The sequence below is a fragment of the Squalius cephalus genome, assembly GCF_949319135.1.
Source record: "Squalius cephalus genome assembly, chromosome: 13".
Lineage (NCBI taxonomy): Eukaryota > Metazoa > Chordata > Actinopteri > Cypriniformes > Leuciscidae > Squalius > Squalius cephalus.
This window is the reverse complement of record NC_137134.1, coordinates 17,649,788-17,664,960: the sequence shown is the minus strand read 5'-3', so window position 1 is coordinate 17,664,960 and position 15,173 is coordinate 17,649,788. Positions and strand designations below refer to the sequence as shown.

The window sequence follows — 15,173 nt, the reverse complement described above, 5'->3', positions numbered from 1 at the left end:
TTTTTTTTCTCTCTTCCTCTCATATTTCCTCACGTTTTCAAATAGTCTCTCATTCTGATGCCTCTGGGAAGCCTATTGTTATTCTTGTAAACCCTCTTCCACAAAAACGCTTACGGTTTGCCCAGAGCTTTTCCTGACAGAAAAAACAACTTCCCCCTCCTGTTTTAAGTGTGTATTCATACAAAATGTTAGCGCACACACACACCCCAGAAAATGGAAATCACACAGTACACAAAGACACACTAGGGTGGCCATCTGCCTTGTTTGTTGCTTGTTTGTTTATCATTGACGGCCATTTTTCGACCTCGTCCACAGCACCAGCAGCAGGTGGTCCAGGCCATGGAGCGCGCCAAACAGGTGACTATGGGGGAGTTGAATGCGTCGATAGGGGTACGTGGACTCCCCCCTCTGCCTTCCACAGTGTGTACTTCCATCTTTTCATCCTTTTTATTTACACTTTCCTCTTGAGTTGTCATTGCGGTTTTCTTTTTTATGGTTTGGTTGAATGTTTGGAAAAGTGCAAAGTAGCACTTTCATAACTAGGCTAGGGATATGCAAAACTCCATATTTTCGAATTTGGCTAACTAGTCGACTTATCTATGTTAAGAATGCGTGTGTTTTAATCCCCATTTACGATTTTTCACCCCTCATTTCCCGTATTTTTATTCACTTTTCCGTTTTGATTTCTCACATGGCCGTCATCAGCTTCAGCTCAAGCGATTTTAATTTAATTTAATTTAATTTTGGGGTGCTCATTAGCGAATGTGCTGTTCCCCCGACCCACCCGTTAGAGCAGGTCAACACCATTTCGATACACGCTCCCTCACTCTCGGGGCACTGGGAAGGGGTCATGAATGCATTCCCTTTGTAACGGCCTCTTCGTCTGTGGTGCGGATCCAAGTCTTAACTGTGTTGTGTATTTTTTTTTTCTCTCTCCCTCTCTCTCCCTCTCCCTTTCCTCTCATCTCTCTCTCCTCCTCCTCCTCATGCTCTTTTCATTTCCTTTGGCTATCTGTTTCTTCACTCCACTTCCATCTCGACCTCTATGTCGCTCTCTTTTATCTCCCACACTCCCTTCATCTATTCCCCCCCTCTCTCTGACCCCCGCCCTTCCTTCATCACTCCATCGTCCTCTTCCTCTCGTTCCCTCTAGCAACAGCTGCAGGCCCAGCACCTTTCCCAGCATGCTGCCCAGGGGCTGCCCATGGCCCCTCACCCCTCCGGCCTGCCTCACCCGGGACTGGCTCTGGGAGGCGGCTCTGGGCTGCTGGCCCTGTCCGGGGCCCTTAGTGCCCAACTGGCCTCTAAAGACGAGCGAGCACATTTAGAGGCAGTGGCGGCAGCCGCCGCAGCCGAGCACCACAGAGGTATAACAAATAAAATCATCCTGACAGATCACTTGACCAGTTTATTAACAACAGGAACAGGACTTACAAAATAAATGCATTTGCAAGTGCAGTTATAATGGAGCTTTGTCGAGTAATCGATTGGACGTCACAAATACGTAATCGAATGGATCTTTCGAGCAAGTGCCATACTGGCATGGTTTCAGTTAGAATGAAGTGTTTTAAAAGGATGAATTATTGTTTTAGTCCAACTGAAATTGAACTTTAAGTTTAATTATACATTTTATAACTTCAATTGTTTAATGCTGGGTTCAGACTACACGATCTGTTTGATGTAGGGTGTTGTGGGTATTCGTAAACAACAATGGGCGTTGGGACGCAAGAATCGATTATTTAATCTTGTAGTGTGTCACAGTGCACAACAACCAACCTACGACGCTTCACGACGTCCCAACAGAAAGACTAGCTTGTTGAAGTTTTTTTCCGGTCCTCCGCGACAGGTTCATTCACATCTATGAAGATGACCAATAGGAGCACAGAAGCTCATCCGTAACACAGCTTTCAAATATGCCGAAACGAAAAAGAGATGCTGTTTGGTGAAATTATGCAATAGAGGAAAGGTTTTTTGAGGTATGTCAATAATACTCTAGCCTTTATGATGTTTTCTTGAGGAACTACAACCAAAAAGTGAAAAAAGATAAATGCTGGGCTGGCGAATGATAGCGAAGGCGCTTCAGTGAACCGGTGAGAACTGGAATTAGCTTTAAGCTAACACGTCTCTTCGGTAGCCATGGTTTGTTTACGTTCTTGTTTCCGCCTTTTTGATGACATCACGCGTGTCATCAAAAATGGCAAGCGATGATTGGTCGGAAAGCAGTGTTTAGTCTGATGTGTTTCTTAAGAATTTAGGAGTCAAAATCGCATAATCCGACACAGTGAATATCGTAACAGACAAATATTGTATAGTCTGAACTCAGTTCATAAAGAGTGAAACCTTATGCCAAATCATCTGAACACGAATTAAACTAAACATTACTCGTGAGGGCTGCATGGATTTGAGGGGGAAAATTCAAATTGGAATAAAAAACAACATTTTTTTAAGGATGGCACAATTTGGCCAAAAAATTATTTGTCTATCAATTTTCTATATAATAATAATACTAATTATAATTATTATTATTATTAATATAACAACAACATAGCAACATGCTAGTAATCACAAAGCAATGCCCTTAATCTACCCTGAAACGTTGACCAGTTCATCTTTAAAATCTGTCAGGTGATGCATTTCATCAATGAAACATGAAAGAGTGGGAACTGAAGGAATCTGCTTTTGTTGTTTTTTAGCTGTGGGGTAATTCAAAGCCTTGTTTTGTCTGTTGGAGGGTGAGTTTTGTCTAACTGGCATAGTCACATTGTTTGTTTTTTGGTTTGTTTTGACTGGCATCGGGGACGTTTACCTGCCCTTCCCATGATCCACACAGACCGTGAACCTGGACCAGTGAGTATCTGTAGTATTCTTCCATTTTCTTTCTCCCTCTCTGTCTCTTTCTAGTTGAGTTCTCAGTGCAGACTGTCATGCATTAGGCGTCTCTATTGCCTGTGGGTCCAGCAGTTATAGAGCTGATTTGATTTATCCCTCGTCTCCTACATCATTATCTCTTTCTTCTCGCTCACACACACACACACACTTACACTGTCTCTTCCACTCTCATTTCCTCATCTTTCTCTTCCTCTGCCAGAGTTCACTCTCAAACGGAGACAAAGGCAGGCCTTCAGACTACCTCAGCAATGGAAAAAAGAGAAAAGCAGATGAGAAGGAGTTTATGACAGACTACGTAAGTGTTAAATTCACATCCTCCTCTCCTTTCATGAATCATAAACATGATCTTTATTTGATTTAAGCACACACGCTCAACTCTTATGGCGTTTTGTCTTTCAGGGCAGCGACGCGGAGAAGAGCGACGACAATTTGGTTGTTGACGAGGTCGGTTTGTGTTAAAGAATGAAAACAAGGCTGGCCATATTTTCCCCTGATTAAATCGTCATGTGCATTCCGTTCCCTCAGGACCCTTCTTCTCCAAGAAGCGTGCAGTCGTACTCCTCCAGAGAGAACGGATTAGATAAACTCCCTCCTTCCCGTAAGGAGCCTCTGCCCCAGGCCAGTCCGACCTCGCTGGCTTCCTCCAGCAGTGCTGCTTCTCCTTCACGCAGCAAGGAGCCTCCACCGGTACATATATAAATTACTCAAACAAACACAAACATGTTTGTTCGATAAATGCATTGCTCGTTTAGCGAACAAGTTCCTTTCCCTCCCTCAAACGAAGGTGTCTCGCAGTGCACAATACCATTTCTTCCTCCTGCACATCTCATCCCTTGCTCCTAAAAATGCAAAAACAGACAGTTCCCGCTTGAGTTTGACTTACCGCTGCATCTTTTGTCATTGACTATATACCTTTCCTGAATAATGTGTTCCCTAACCTTATAGAGAGAGAAGTCCAGCACTCCAGGGATGAAGCCTGGCACGCCCATGTCCCAGGAGTCGTCCACCCCAGGCCCCAGCGTTCCTCCGCAGTTTCGTCCCGTTCCTGGGAAGCCAGGCGTTGACCCTCTTGGTACGATTCTGTTTTATCTCGATAGTCTAAGTCTTTAATGACTGTATTTGTAGTGTTTAGTTCCACCAGGTTTGAATGTCTTTTTTAAGGGTTGTCAGGTTGTCAGCCAGCAGAGGGCAGTAGTGGTCTTCCTGTTTCTGAGAGGACGTCTTGTTTTAATTGTATCATGGTGCTGAGCTCCTTTAATTTTAGCATTCCTGAGAGTGATATTAAAGGGTCTCTTTTTTTTTTTTTTTTTTTTTTAGGATCTTTTTATTGACTTGAATGCACCTCTTTTCTATGATGAACATGGTTTTAATTACTGAATTAAAATTCATTATTTTTGAGGGCATAAAGTCCTATCATAAGGAAGAAAAAGCCTCTAAAGAATGCAATTTGATGAAAGCTTGAAACCCTTTTTTATTATTTCTCAAGGAAAAAAAATCTTTAGTAGTTTTCCATAATTTTATTTTAAGAAATGGCATGGTGTGACTAATTCATGATATTTGTTAAAGAAAAGTTTTACCACAAAACATTTTTTAAAAACTAATTTGAAAAGGATTTGGTGTTAACTCTGCAATCTGAAATCTATTTGTTTCGTTTTGACAATTATTCAGTTATTACTTAATTAAATGCTTCAACACTGAGAAACAAACCTTTATAACTCAGTTCCCCCCATTTTTGGATTCCTAGCTTTAGGTCTGAGGAACCCATTGGCTGTGCAGGGCGCGTACCCCCCTGGTGCATTTGGGCTTCCTCCGGGAGTTAATGGGGATTTGGCGGGAGCCGCGGGATACGGTGCCGGTCTCCACCTCGTGTCCCCTCAGATGAATGGCTCTGCTGCTGCTGCCGCTGCTGCCGCGGCTGGATATGGACGTTCACCTGTGGTGAGGGGAAAAAAAACAGTTAACCCTACATTTTCCTTGTGCCTTTTACGATTTAATCTCATTGCCCTAATTACTTCCCAAGGTGGGCTACGAGTCTCCTCACCCTCATATGAGAGTACCAGGGTTACCTGGTAGCCTGCAGTCAGCAGCTTCTGGAAAACCGTAGGTTTCCAATGCCAGTTCCCATTTGTTTGACTGCTGATGTCAAATGCACCAATTCTCCAGTGTAAACGCTCTTAGTCTGTCTTGAATGAAATTGTTCGTCTTTCCCGCCCCCAGTGCTTACTCGTTCCACGTGAGCGCAGATGGTCAAATGCAGCCGGTGCCCTTCCCTCCTGACGCCCTCCTCGGCCCTGGCATCCCGCGGCACGCCCGTCAGATCCACACCCTCAGTCATGGAGAGGTGGTGTGTGCGGTCACCATCAGCACCTCCACGCGTCACGTCTACACCGGCGGGAAAGGCTGCGTCAAAGTCTGGGATATCAGCCAACCGGGCAGTAAGAGCCCGATGGCCCAACTGGACTGTTTGGTGAGATCTGCGTCATGTGTGAATCTCCTTCTATTTGGTATTTGCCTTCCAAGTTGGACTAAATAATGTCTACCCTTTCGTCCAATCAGAATCGAGACAACTACATCCGCTCATGCAAGCTCCTCCCAGATGGGCGGACCTTGATAGTTGGAGGTGAAGCCAGCACACTGTCCATCTGGGACTTGGCCACGCCGACTCCACGGATCAAGGCCGAATTGACGTCCTCGGCTCCGGCCTGCTACGCTCTGGCCATCAGTCCCGACAACAAGGTCTGCTTCTCCTGCTGCAGTGATGGAAACATCGTGGTCTGGGACCTGCACAACCAGACGCTCGTCAGGTATCTAAAGACTCCTGCTGGTGAGATAGACGACGTACTTCTTCCTGAGGTCATGTGATGTTCTTGTGTCGCCCTCCGCAGGCAGTTCCAAGGCCACACAGACGGAGCCAGCTGTATAGATATTTCCAACGACGGGACCAAACTGTGGACGGGGGGTCTGGACAACACAGTGCGCTGCTGGGACCTGAGAGAGGGCCGACAGCTGCAGCAGCATGACTTCACCTCACAGGTACTGAGCATTTGAAGAGTTTTCATGCAACTCTTAACATTATTTAGGAAAGATTTGAAAACGCATCTTTTTCTGTACATTTTGGCCTTTCGTTCACACTGAGACTGGGTCTTTGTCCAGTGCAAACCTATAAATTTGAAAATGCCATTTTTATGTTGTAGTGTGGATTATGAAAACAGAGGTGTTTAAAAACGATGATGCACAGTCATATGATGCATAATATACCCGATATCTTTGGTTGTACCAAAGTTGTGCCTGCTATTCGCTTTCATAGTGTTGCTATTGATAAATCTTTGTACAATCTTCATATTACATTCCTGAAAAGAATAAATGCTGTCCTTTGGCAAAACATTGACCATGTGGGCTGCGTTTGAAGTCTTCTTGAACAAGTAATTACTTTGTGACTGTTTAAAAAGTACATTGTATATACTATTTGATAGTAAAGTGACATTGATAGTAAAGTGTCAATTGGATGCGCAAGTAGGTAATCTCGTCGGAAGTAGAAGGTCATCTTTGGAACTTTTTGCCAACTTTTTTATGAAGACTGTGAATTTGGACATACTGCTCTTTCACATTGTTTTTTCAACTTTTGGAAAATGCTCAAAAACGTTAGTGTGGAGTTTTTAAACGAAAGCGCCGTTTTGAAATATACCCAGGCCGGATCAGGAGGTTCCGTTGTTGTTCAAACCTTGGTGTGGGGAAGAATTGTGATTAATTTTTAGCATTAAACAATGTATTTATGTGCACACGCAGATCTTTTCTCTGGGTTACTGTCCTACGGGCGAGTGGCTTGCAGTGGGGATGGAGAGCAGTAATGTGGAAGTGCTGCACGTCTCCAAACCAGACAAATACCAGCTGCACCTTCACGAAAGCTGCGTTCTCTCACTCAAGTTCGCCTACTGCGGTATGTTTGGTGGATTTTTCATTTGAGGTTGAGCATTATGGAAAAACAAAAAGATTATGCATAACACAATACTTTTTCACTTTTGCAGGTAAATGGTTTGTAAGCACAGGCAAAGATAATCTACTGAATGCATGGCGAACTCCATATGGATCAAGCATATTCCAGGTATTGTGCTGTTTGGTTACAAAATGGTGTCTGTTGATTAGAAATACTAACGTGTTGGGGAGTAAAGAACTAAAAGTAGTGATGCTACTAACTAGATTGTAAGCAAGTTTCAAAATGGTGCAGCTTTTGCAGTAAAAAGCTGCTACTTCATTGTAGCACCAAAATATACATTGTTTGGTTCAAGCAGTTTATATAAATGAACTACTTCATACTCATCTGTGCAGCATTTTAAATGTTTTGAATATTAATATTTATACCTTCACTCACTATTTTCTACTTAATTGGAATCTGTTCAAGTTAGCTTGTAGTTTAGCTAAATACTTTTTAAAGAGTAGCTTGAACTTCCTCAAATGTTTGCTTTCCAAACTACAAGCTGTTGGGCAATTATCGGTTACATTGTGCTACTACAAGAATGAATAAATAATAAATAAACATTTTTGTCAGTATCATGGAGACTTAATGACGTGTCAGAAATGAATGTTTATTGTTGAATAGACTTTCTATGTGCCCTATTTATCAGGATACAGAAGACAAACACTGATTAGAAATGCTATCTAACACCTGAACGAACTCTTAACTGATCATTTTTTTGTCCCTAGTCTAAGGAATCGTCATCCGTCCTCAGCTGTGACATCTCGCCTGACGACCAGTTCATTGTCACTGGCTCAGGAGATAAGAAGGCTACTGTGTATGAAGTCATTTACTAAACTGAATGTGTTCAGAATGTCGCTCATAAAACAAAAAACTGATTGGATTGAGGAGACCAGATTCATCGTTATTTTGTCTCCGAGTTGGGAGACAAAAGGTGTGACATGGACATGAATATGGACTCTGAGACTGCAGGACGGCTGTACTTTTCAACTCCAGGATCGGATGGTGGATCTTCAGAACTGACCTTGTTGTTTTTTTAATGCTGTGAGGAAAGCTGGTAGTCTAGCTTCAAAAACATGGAATTTCTCCAAAGACCTCCTCTTTTCTTCTTCTCTCTTTCTTTTTTTAAACAAGATGAAACCTCTGTAGTGAATATAGTAGTAAAAGAAATCTTATTTTTTTAGCCTTCGGAATTTTCACGGAAATGGACAATTATGGAGCCGCTGTGGATTAATGATTTATGATGAGACCTTACGGACTTGCCTAAGACTTCTTCATTGATCGTTTTCTTAAAGCTGACCTGATCTCGGCTCTGTGTTATGATTGTATGGATGATGGACTCTATGATGTAGGACAACAAGGATTTTAGTGTTTCATTGACTTCAGGGAAATGGCTATAAAGACACTCAGTTAATGTCCTATCACGTGAATACTGTATGTTGGAGCATGTTGAAAATTATTTTGACTGTTTGGTCGCAAACTTGGTATGTATGAACTGTAAATAAAGCTCTTTAAAAGCCAAACGACACTTGCATTTATTTGTAGTTTAAAATCTCATTCATAATTAATAAGATGATAATATAGATAATAAAGAAGATACAAATTTTGAACCCTGCATAATGATGTATAGTAAGTAAATCCAATAATTGAATTACATTTAGATGGTAAAATGCTTTCTGGTATCCCAGCTTGTTTACCCATTTTGAAGGCTAAAAAAATTAAAATAAAAAATTCAGACCCCCCCCATTTTTACAATAAGAAATTTAAACGTGAATGTATTAAAGTCATTAATTGTAACCAAGCTGGTGTTCATGTTTTAAAATAAATTAATTTTAATACAATTTGGTGTAGTAAATAATTTGACATATGTAAATAAAATCTGCATAAACATGAGTTGGTCTGGATAATGTCTTCAGTTTTCTTGTAATAATTCTTTGATATTGAACCACTCTCAAGAATGCAACAACTTCAAAAGATGACCACAAGTTTAATTTGTCAATGTATACATGTCTTTTACATCACATGGGAAGTGCTACAGGGATATCACAGCAATGCCCAAGTTCCTTGGCTTTCGAGAGAGAGAGTCTTTAATGAAATCTTGACAGTGAACATTGTTCAGTATACAAACATAATGCATTATATAAGGGTAGATAGATACAGATATTTCTATAGCATGATGTCAAAGACAGATCGTGCAGTAGAGACGGTCTACCTTGAAACAGACAAATGCCAGTTTGCAGGCAGCCATGTTTTCAGCTATTTGAAAAATAAACACACCGCACTTTCTGGATAATAAACAGACTGATCAAAACACTGTAGTATCACTGCTTACTATTGCCATAAAAAAGAGAAAGAACTTAATGATACAATTCCTTCAGTTCACAAGAAAAAACGGTTTGACTCATCCAACCGTTTTCTAAGTGCTGAGAAAAGCTTTATAGATCAAAAGAAGAATGAACAAAAAGCTGTAATTAAAAAAAAAATCGGTTCCCGGCAGGATGTTTGGTGCATGTAGTAGATGAATTCTGTAGTTTCTCCTTGAAAATTCCTGGTCAGGTTGGCAACCACAGCTCTTCTTATTAATGGTGTGCATCAGGGCTCTGTTTTAGGACCGCTCAGATTTTCAAACATTTCTCTCTGTCTAACTTGAGAAGAGGTTACATTAGGGATGTCATTTGATTAAAAAATACATTTCAATTCGTTACATGATATCCCTATTTATTAATTCCAATTAAACTATATCAATATTTGCAGCCCCCAAATTAAAATAATTTATCTTCATAAAGATAGTATTGCATTCTCTTCCATGCTGTTGATTAATTATATATTTTTGTCACGTTTTCATAATAATTTTTGATTTATTTTTAATTTAATTTTTTGATGGTATATATCATACTAGTTTCAACATTTTAGGTATTTGCATTATAGGTCCTGATGCATTGCTTTATCTCACTAAAGAAGAGCAATCATGAAAAGGTTTCCTAAAAGATCATTAATGAGCATTAAACCACAAATGAGCGCAACATCTGTATGATAATCCACAGGAATTAAAACAAATAACGGTCGTGGTTGTGAATGTTTGCCACATGAATCCTGCATGATTTACCCTTGCTCCTCATTAGACACTGACTTGTGGAAGAAGGAAATTAAATGCAGGTTGGAGAATTCGACTGGGATTTGCCACATGAATGTCTAATTGGGTTGGATAGGCGAGTGGAGAATTGTTTGTACGCCCATTTCGTGTTCATCCAGAAATTCTCCAACGTGAGCATTTTCTCATTGGGGGGGGGATGATGTTGCACTCTCTTTATGGAGGGAGTTTGCAACTAATGAAATGATTGTCTAGTTTTGGTTTTGCTGTAAGAAGCAGCTCCCTAAGTACCAGGTGTCTGTGGGGCTTCCTCTTTTAGCTTGGAGACTGTTCTAATTAACAGCTTCACTCTCATATGCTACGTTCGTAATGGAATACTAGCGTATTACATACTTCACAGTATATACTGTTATTGCAATGAGAATTGTTGAGATAAATAGTAGTATGCTACATTGTTGCATTTTTAATTAATGAGTGAAGTTACATTTTGTTGTCTTTAACATTGTAGTCCAATAAATGTATGAAAAATATGTTGCAAATAATTAAAGTCATGTGTTATTGTTAGTCGCAATGTAACAGAAGTAGCGACAAATCTTTTCTTCCGTATTGTGATTTATTGCACATTCGAATTGCTGAAGAGAAACAAAAAATTACAAGGTCAAAAAATATAAAACAAATGAAACATGCATGGATGAATCGTTCACAATAAGATTATTTCGAAAATAGGGTGAATTTCCATTTCATGCCGACTTTAAACTGGAAGGTCAAGTTGAGCACATTGCCATGGGACACAGGAAATTTTGAACGAAGGAAATCGTTCCTTCGAAATCGCACAAATTTTGAAGGAAATCTATACGAACATAAAGAAAATGTTCGTACTGTGCACAAGATACATACTGCATAAATAGTACGAGTAGTATGTTAGTATGCCATTGCGAGCAAAGCCTTTCTCTATCTCTTAAGTTATGGTGACTGGATGGAGTGAAAGGACAGCGAATAGAAGAGCCATGGTTGCCTGCCACGCGGCCACGATTGTGTCATGCTTGGCGCTCTTTGTTCATCCATCCGTATGTCTTTGTCTGCGTTCAGTACACCACCTCATACACCGTGGCTTTCTTATCACCAGAACCAGTTACAATATACTTGTCGTCTGGGGACACGTCACAGCTCAGGACAGACGAGGACTCCTTTGACTATAAAAGAGAGAGAGAGAGCGAGAGAGAGGAGTAAAATCATTTTTGAATCTAAACCGAGAACCGTCTTGCTTTAAATCCAAGCTCTCTGTCTGTGCACAGCTGCACTCTTATTCCGTTCTGTTAATAGTATAGCAGCATTTAAAGGTTTAGGACATTCAATACATCTCCGTTTGCGTTCCAAGGAAGAAAGAAAGTCACATGGGTTTGGAACAAACCTGGAAAATACTGGCTCCATATGGCGTCCTCCATGCATTGAGCAGATTGTCCTTTCCTGTGCTTACAAACCACTTCCCTGAAAGAGAAACAAATCATGTCCTCTCCATCTTAGATTATGAAATAGCATTTATTTTAAATGGGGCATAAATAATAAAGGATCATATGATTGCAAGAGCAGTTTAGAAACCACAGGTTTATAGTGACTCTCGTACCGCAGTAGGCGAACTTGAGTGAGAGAACGCAGCTTTCGTGAAGGTGCAGCTGGTATTTGTCTGGTTTGGAGACGTGCAACACTTCCACATTACTGCTCTCCATCCCCACTGCAAGCCACTCGCCCGTAGGACAGTAACCCAGAGAAAAGATCTGCGTGTGCACATAAAAACACTTCAATAAAAATCAAATGAAAATAGACAGCAAGTAGTTCTAAAAACTATATAAAGACACAGAATGTACTCAGTAAAGACACAGAATGCAACAGCTCAAGCCATTCATCACTCTGGGTGGTTGCTAGGGCACTGCACTGGTAGTTGGTTGCTAGGGTGTTGCTATGTGGTTTCTAGGATGTTTTAGGTGGTTACTTGGACAATGTTAGTTGACATTGTTAGCTGGTTACTAGGGTGTTGCTATGTGGTTTTATAGGCTGTTATAAGTGATTGCTAGGGTGTTGCTATGTGATTACAAGGGTGTTCAGGGTGGTTACTGGGATATTGTAAGTTGACATTGATAACTGGTTGCTATGGCGTTGCTATGTGATTTTCAGGATGTTCTAAGTGGTTGCCAGGGCATTGCTAGGGTGTTGCTATGTGGTTTTAAAGGATGTTCTGAGGTGATTGTCAATGTCTTTTCAACCAGACATTGCTAACTGGTTGCTATGGCGTTAGGGGATTGATAGGTTGTTGCTATGTGGTTGCTAAGGTGTTTTGAGTGGTTGCTAGAACATTGATAGCTGGTTGCTAGGGTGTTGCTGTGTGGTTGCTAGTGTGTTCTGAGTCAGAGGTTTCATGTTCTTTCAAAATGATATACCCAAAACTCCAATGCCTATGTTCCCACTGAGCTGCAGTACCTGTGAGGTGAAGTCATGCTGCTGCAGCTGTCGGCCCTCTCTCAGGTCCCAGCAGCGCACTGTGTTGTCCAGACCCCCCGTCCACAGTTTGGTCCCGTCGTTGGAAATATCTATACAGCTGGCTCCGTCTGTGTGGCCTTGGAACTGCCTGCGGAGGGCGACACAAGAACATCACATAACCTCAGGAAGAGGAACGTCGTCTATCTCACCAGCAGGAGTCTTTAGATACCTGACGAGCGTCTGGTTGTGCAGGTCCCAGACCACGATGTTTCCATCACTGCAGCAGGAGAAGCAGACCTTGTTGTCGGGACTGATGGCCAGAGCGTAGCAGGCCGGAGCCGAGGACGTCAATTCGGCCTTGATCCGTGGAGTCGGCGTGGCCAAGTCCCAGATGGACAGTGTGCTGGCTTCACCTCCAACTATCAAGGTCCGCCCATCTGGGAGAATCTTACACGATCGGATGTAGTTGTCTCGATTCTGATTGGACGAAAGGGTGGACATTATTTAGTCCAACTTGGAAGGCAAATACCAACTAGAAGGAGATTCACACATGACGCAGATCTCACCAAACAGTCCAGTTGGGCCATCGGGCTCTTACTGCCCGGTTGGCTGATATCCCAGACTTTGACGCAGCCTTTCCCGCCGGTGTAGACGTGACGCGTGGAGGTGCTGATGGTGACCGCACACACCACCTCTCCATGACTGAGGGTGTGGATCTGACGGGCGTGCCGCGGGATGCCAGGGCCGAGGAGGGCGTCAGGAGGGAAGGGCACCGGCTGCATTTGACCATCTGCGCTCACGTGGAACGAGTAAGCACTGTGGACATAAGTGGACATTAAAATGGTAGTTAACTCTAAAAATTAAAGATGTTTTTGTCCATACAACAAAAGTCAATAAGGTCCAAACTTTGGACCCCATTGACCTCCACTGTATGGACAAAAAATGGTATGTTCAAGTTGAGAGGTCAGTCAGATAGTGGAAAATGGTCATAAAAACTAAATTACGGCTGTTTTTGGTGCAATAAACCGCAACTAACAATATAAGTGGACTTCAAGGAACGAAAATTAAAATAAGAATAGAAGCTGAATCAATCTGTAAGTACTTAAGTTTGACAACATAATTATGAGAAGTTTGCATGTTTGTATGTGTGTGTCATTCAGTGGGAGCAGCAATAATTTGCTGCCTTAAGGATGTTTGCCTGAATTCAAGTGTTTTCCTCGCTGTAGCTGACAGCGGGGGGCTCGAGAGGGGATTGTATTACAAGCACAGCAAACAAAAACAGCACTATTTTGGACTAATACGCTGGTCATCGCTGTGCAACTCCATCTCAAAACAGAGGGAGGTAAAAGAAAGAGGAGAAACTCACGGCTTGCCACCGGTGGGGCCAGGCAGTGAGGAGGACAACCCTGAGGGCCTGAGATGTGAACGTGATTCATACGCTACCTGTAAAGGAAAAGTGATCAAGGTTAAAGTGCTTTTCGGTGGACTTTTGACAACTGTACGAGCTTCAGAAACACAGTTACCATAGGGCTGCGTGTGTAGGCACTGGCTGCAGCGCTGATTTGGGGCGAGAGGGTGAGTGAGCCTCCGAACCCGCCTGGGCTGGCCAGCTCTCCGTTAAGCCCAGCGTGGGACACCACCCCGAAGTGAGCCGGGTAAGAACCAGGCGTCATAGTCAAGGGACTCCGTAGAGCTACAGAACACACAATTAAACAAATTATTTTCATTGAATTGTGTTTGCGATAAACGCAAACAGACAACGTCTCACCCAGAGGGTCTGCCGAGGACGCAGCTTTGTTGACCAGGCGTAAACAGGAAGTGCTGGGTCCGGGTGGACCCGGGGTGAGAGGGTCATGGTGAGAGGGAGAGGAATTGCCTGATTTAGAGGAGGGCGACTGAGATTTTTCTGTCTGCCAATAGAACCAAGAGACAGATGCTATTATTTGTCATACTGACCCCATAGTAGGGGTGTAACAATATATCGTGTCACAATATATCGCAATACAAAAATGCAACAATATGTATTGTGCATAGTGACAATCAAACTATGCGTTTACAGAGTTTTAGTGTCAGTACTACATTAAACTACTATATATAATGTTGAATAAAATGTATGATAATGCAATGGTGGAATATTTGTGTGTCCTGATAATGCCAAATGTCTTATGTTCCCAGTAAAAAGTGGCCTTTATTATTTTAAATATATCTAGTCAGTGGAAGAGTGCAAGCATTCGTCTAAAATAAATCAGTATTTTCAGCATCAGAATCATGAATATTTTTATTCTGGTGTCACTATTGTCCCATGCATTGGGATACCAGTACCAAGTCCAAGCCTATTCATTTACACCCACAATGTAATATCAAATTTAGCATTTTGATGAAGTATCGCAATAATATCGTATCGTGAGTTTAGTATTGTGATATGTATCGAATCGTGACATGAGGGTATTGTTACACCCCTACCCCATAGTAACACTGATGTGGAATTTATTATATTAAAATAGCTATAAATAACTATAAATAAGTAAGTAAATATATTTTCAATTTTTATTTACAAAATTTTAGAAAATATATTTATCTGTAACTACAAACCAACAATTTTTCTTGTCCCAAACTAGCTGTACCCTATAGCTTTAGGCCAAATCTGCAAATCTAGTTTTTAACAATAATTATAAAGTAGAAGTACAAAGTAAAACAGTTCATATAATATTTAGTATGAGTGTAAACTCTGGCATATTAGGTATC

At 41.6% G+C, this 15,173-nt stretch overlaps 2 protein-coding genes across 13 annotated transcripts in view; one reads left to right on the top strand and one right to left on the bottom strand.

Annotated features, from left to right (window-relative positions):
• The window catches only part of tle2a (TLE family member 2, transcriptional corepressor a), a 32,005-nt gene extending 23,623 nt beyond the window's left edge, over nt 1–8,382 (top strand). Inside the window, exons 6-20 of one of the 11 annotated variants that reach the window (XM_079889739.1) lie at nt 316–357; nt 1,154–1,367; nt 2,831–2,847; nt 3,089–3,184; nt 3,289–3,333; nt 3,415–3,576; nt 3,835–3,961; nt 4,634–4,827; nt 4,910–4,989; nt 5,107–5,356; nt 5,446–5,693; nt 5,775–5,922; nt 6,676–6,826; nt 6,915–6,991; nt 7,591–8,382. In XM_079889739.1, the coding sequence (XP_079745865.1) occupies nt 316–357; nt 1,154–1,367; nt 2,831–2,847; nt 3,089–3,184; nt 3,289–3,333; nt 3,415–3,576; nt 3,835–3,961; nt 4,634–4,827; nt 4,910–4,989; nt 5,107–5,356; nt 5,446–5,693; nt 5,775–5,922; nt 6,676–6,826; nt 6,915–6,991; nt 7,591–7,698 (1,959 nt within the window). In that variant the 3' untranslated portion in view covers nt 7,699–8,382. Of the gene's footprint in view, nt 1–315; nt 421–1,153; nt 1,368–2,785; nt 2,848–3,088; nt 3,185–3,288; nt 3,334–3,414; nt 3,577–3,834; nt 3,962–4,633; nt 4,828–4,909; nt 4,990–5,106; nt 5,357–5,445; nt 5,694–5,774; nt 5,923–6,675; nt 6,827–6,914; nt 6,992–7,590 lie in introns of all 11 variants that reach the window. The other 10 variants (XM_079889747.1, XM_079889746.1, XM_079889743.1 and 7 more) reach the window with 10 other exon arrangements.
• An 810-nt stretch (nt 8,383–9,192) lies between these two features.
• Nucleotides 9,193–15,173, bottom strand: part of tle2b (TLE family member 2, transcriptional corepressor b) — a 45,612-nt gene continuing 39,631 nt past the window's right edge. For both annotated transcript variants that reach the window (XM_079889749.1, XM_079889750.1), the window contains exons 13-21: nt 14,197–14,338; nt 13,952–14,121; nt 13,795–13,871; nt 12,995–13,244; nt 12,658–12,905; nt 12,429–12,576; nt 11,578–11,728; nt 11,365–11,441; nt 9,193–11,146 (exon numbers count right to left, since the gene is read on the bottom strand). In XM_079889749.1, the coding sequence (XP_079745875.1) occupies nt 11,039–11,146; nt 11,365–11,441; nt 11,578–11,728; nt 12,429–12,576; nt 12,658–12,905; nt 12,995–13,244; nt 13,795–13,871; nt 13,952–14,121; nt 14,197–14,338 (1,371 nt within the window). In that variant the 3' untranslated portion in view covers nt 9,193–11,038. The remainder of the gene's footprint in view (nt 11,147–11,364; nt 11,442–11,577; nt 11,729–12,428; nt 12,577–12,657; nt 12,906–12,994; nt 13,245–13,794; nt 13,872–13,951; nt 14,122–14,196; nt 14,339–15,173) is intronic.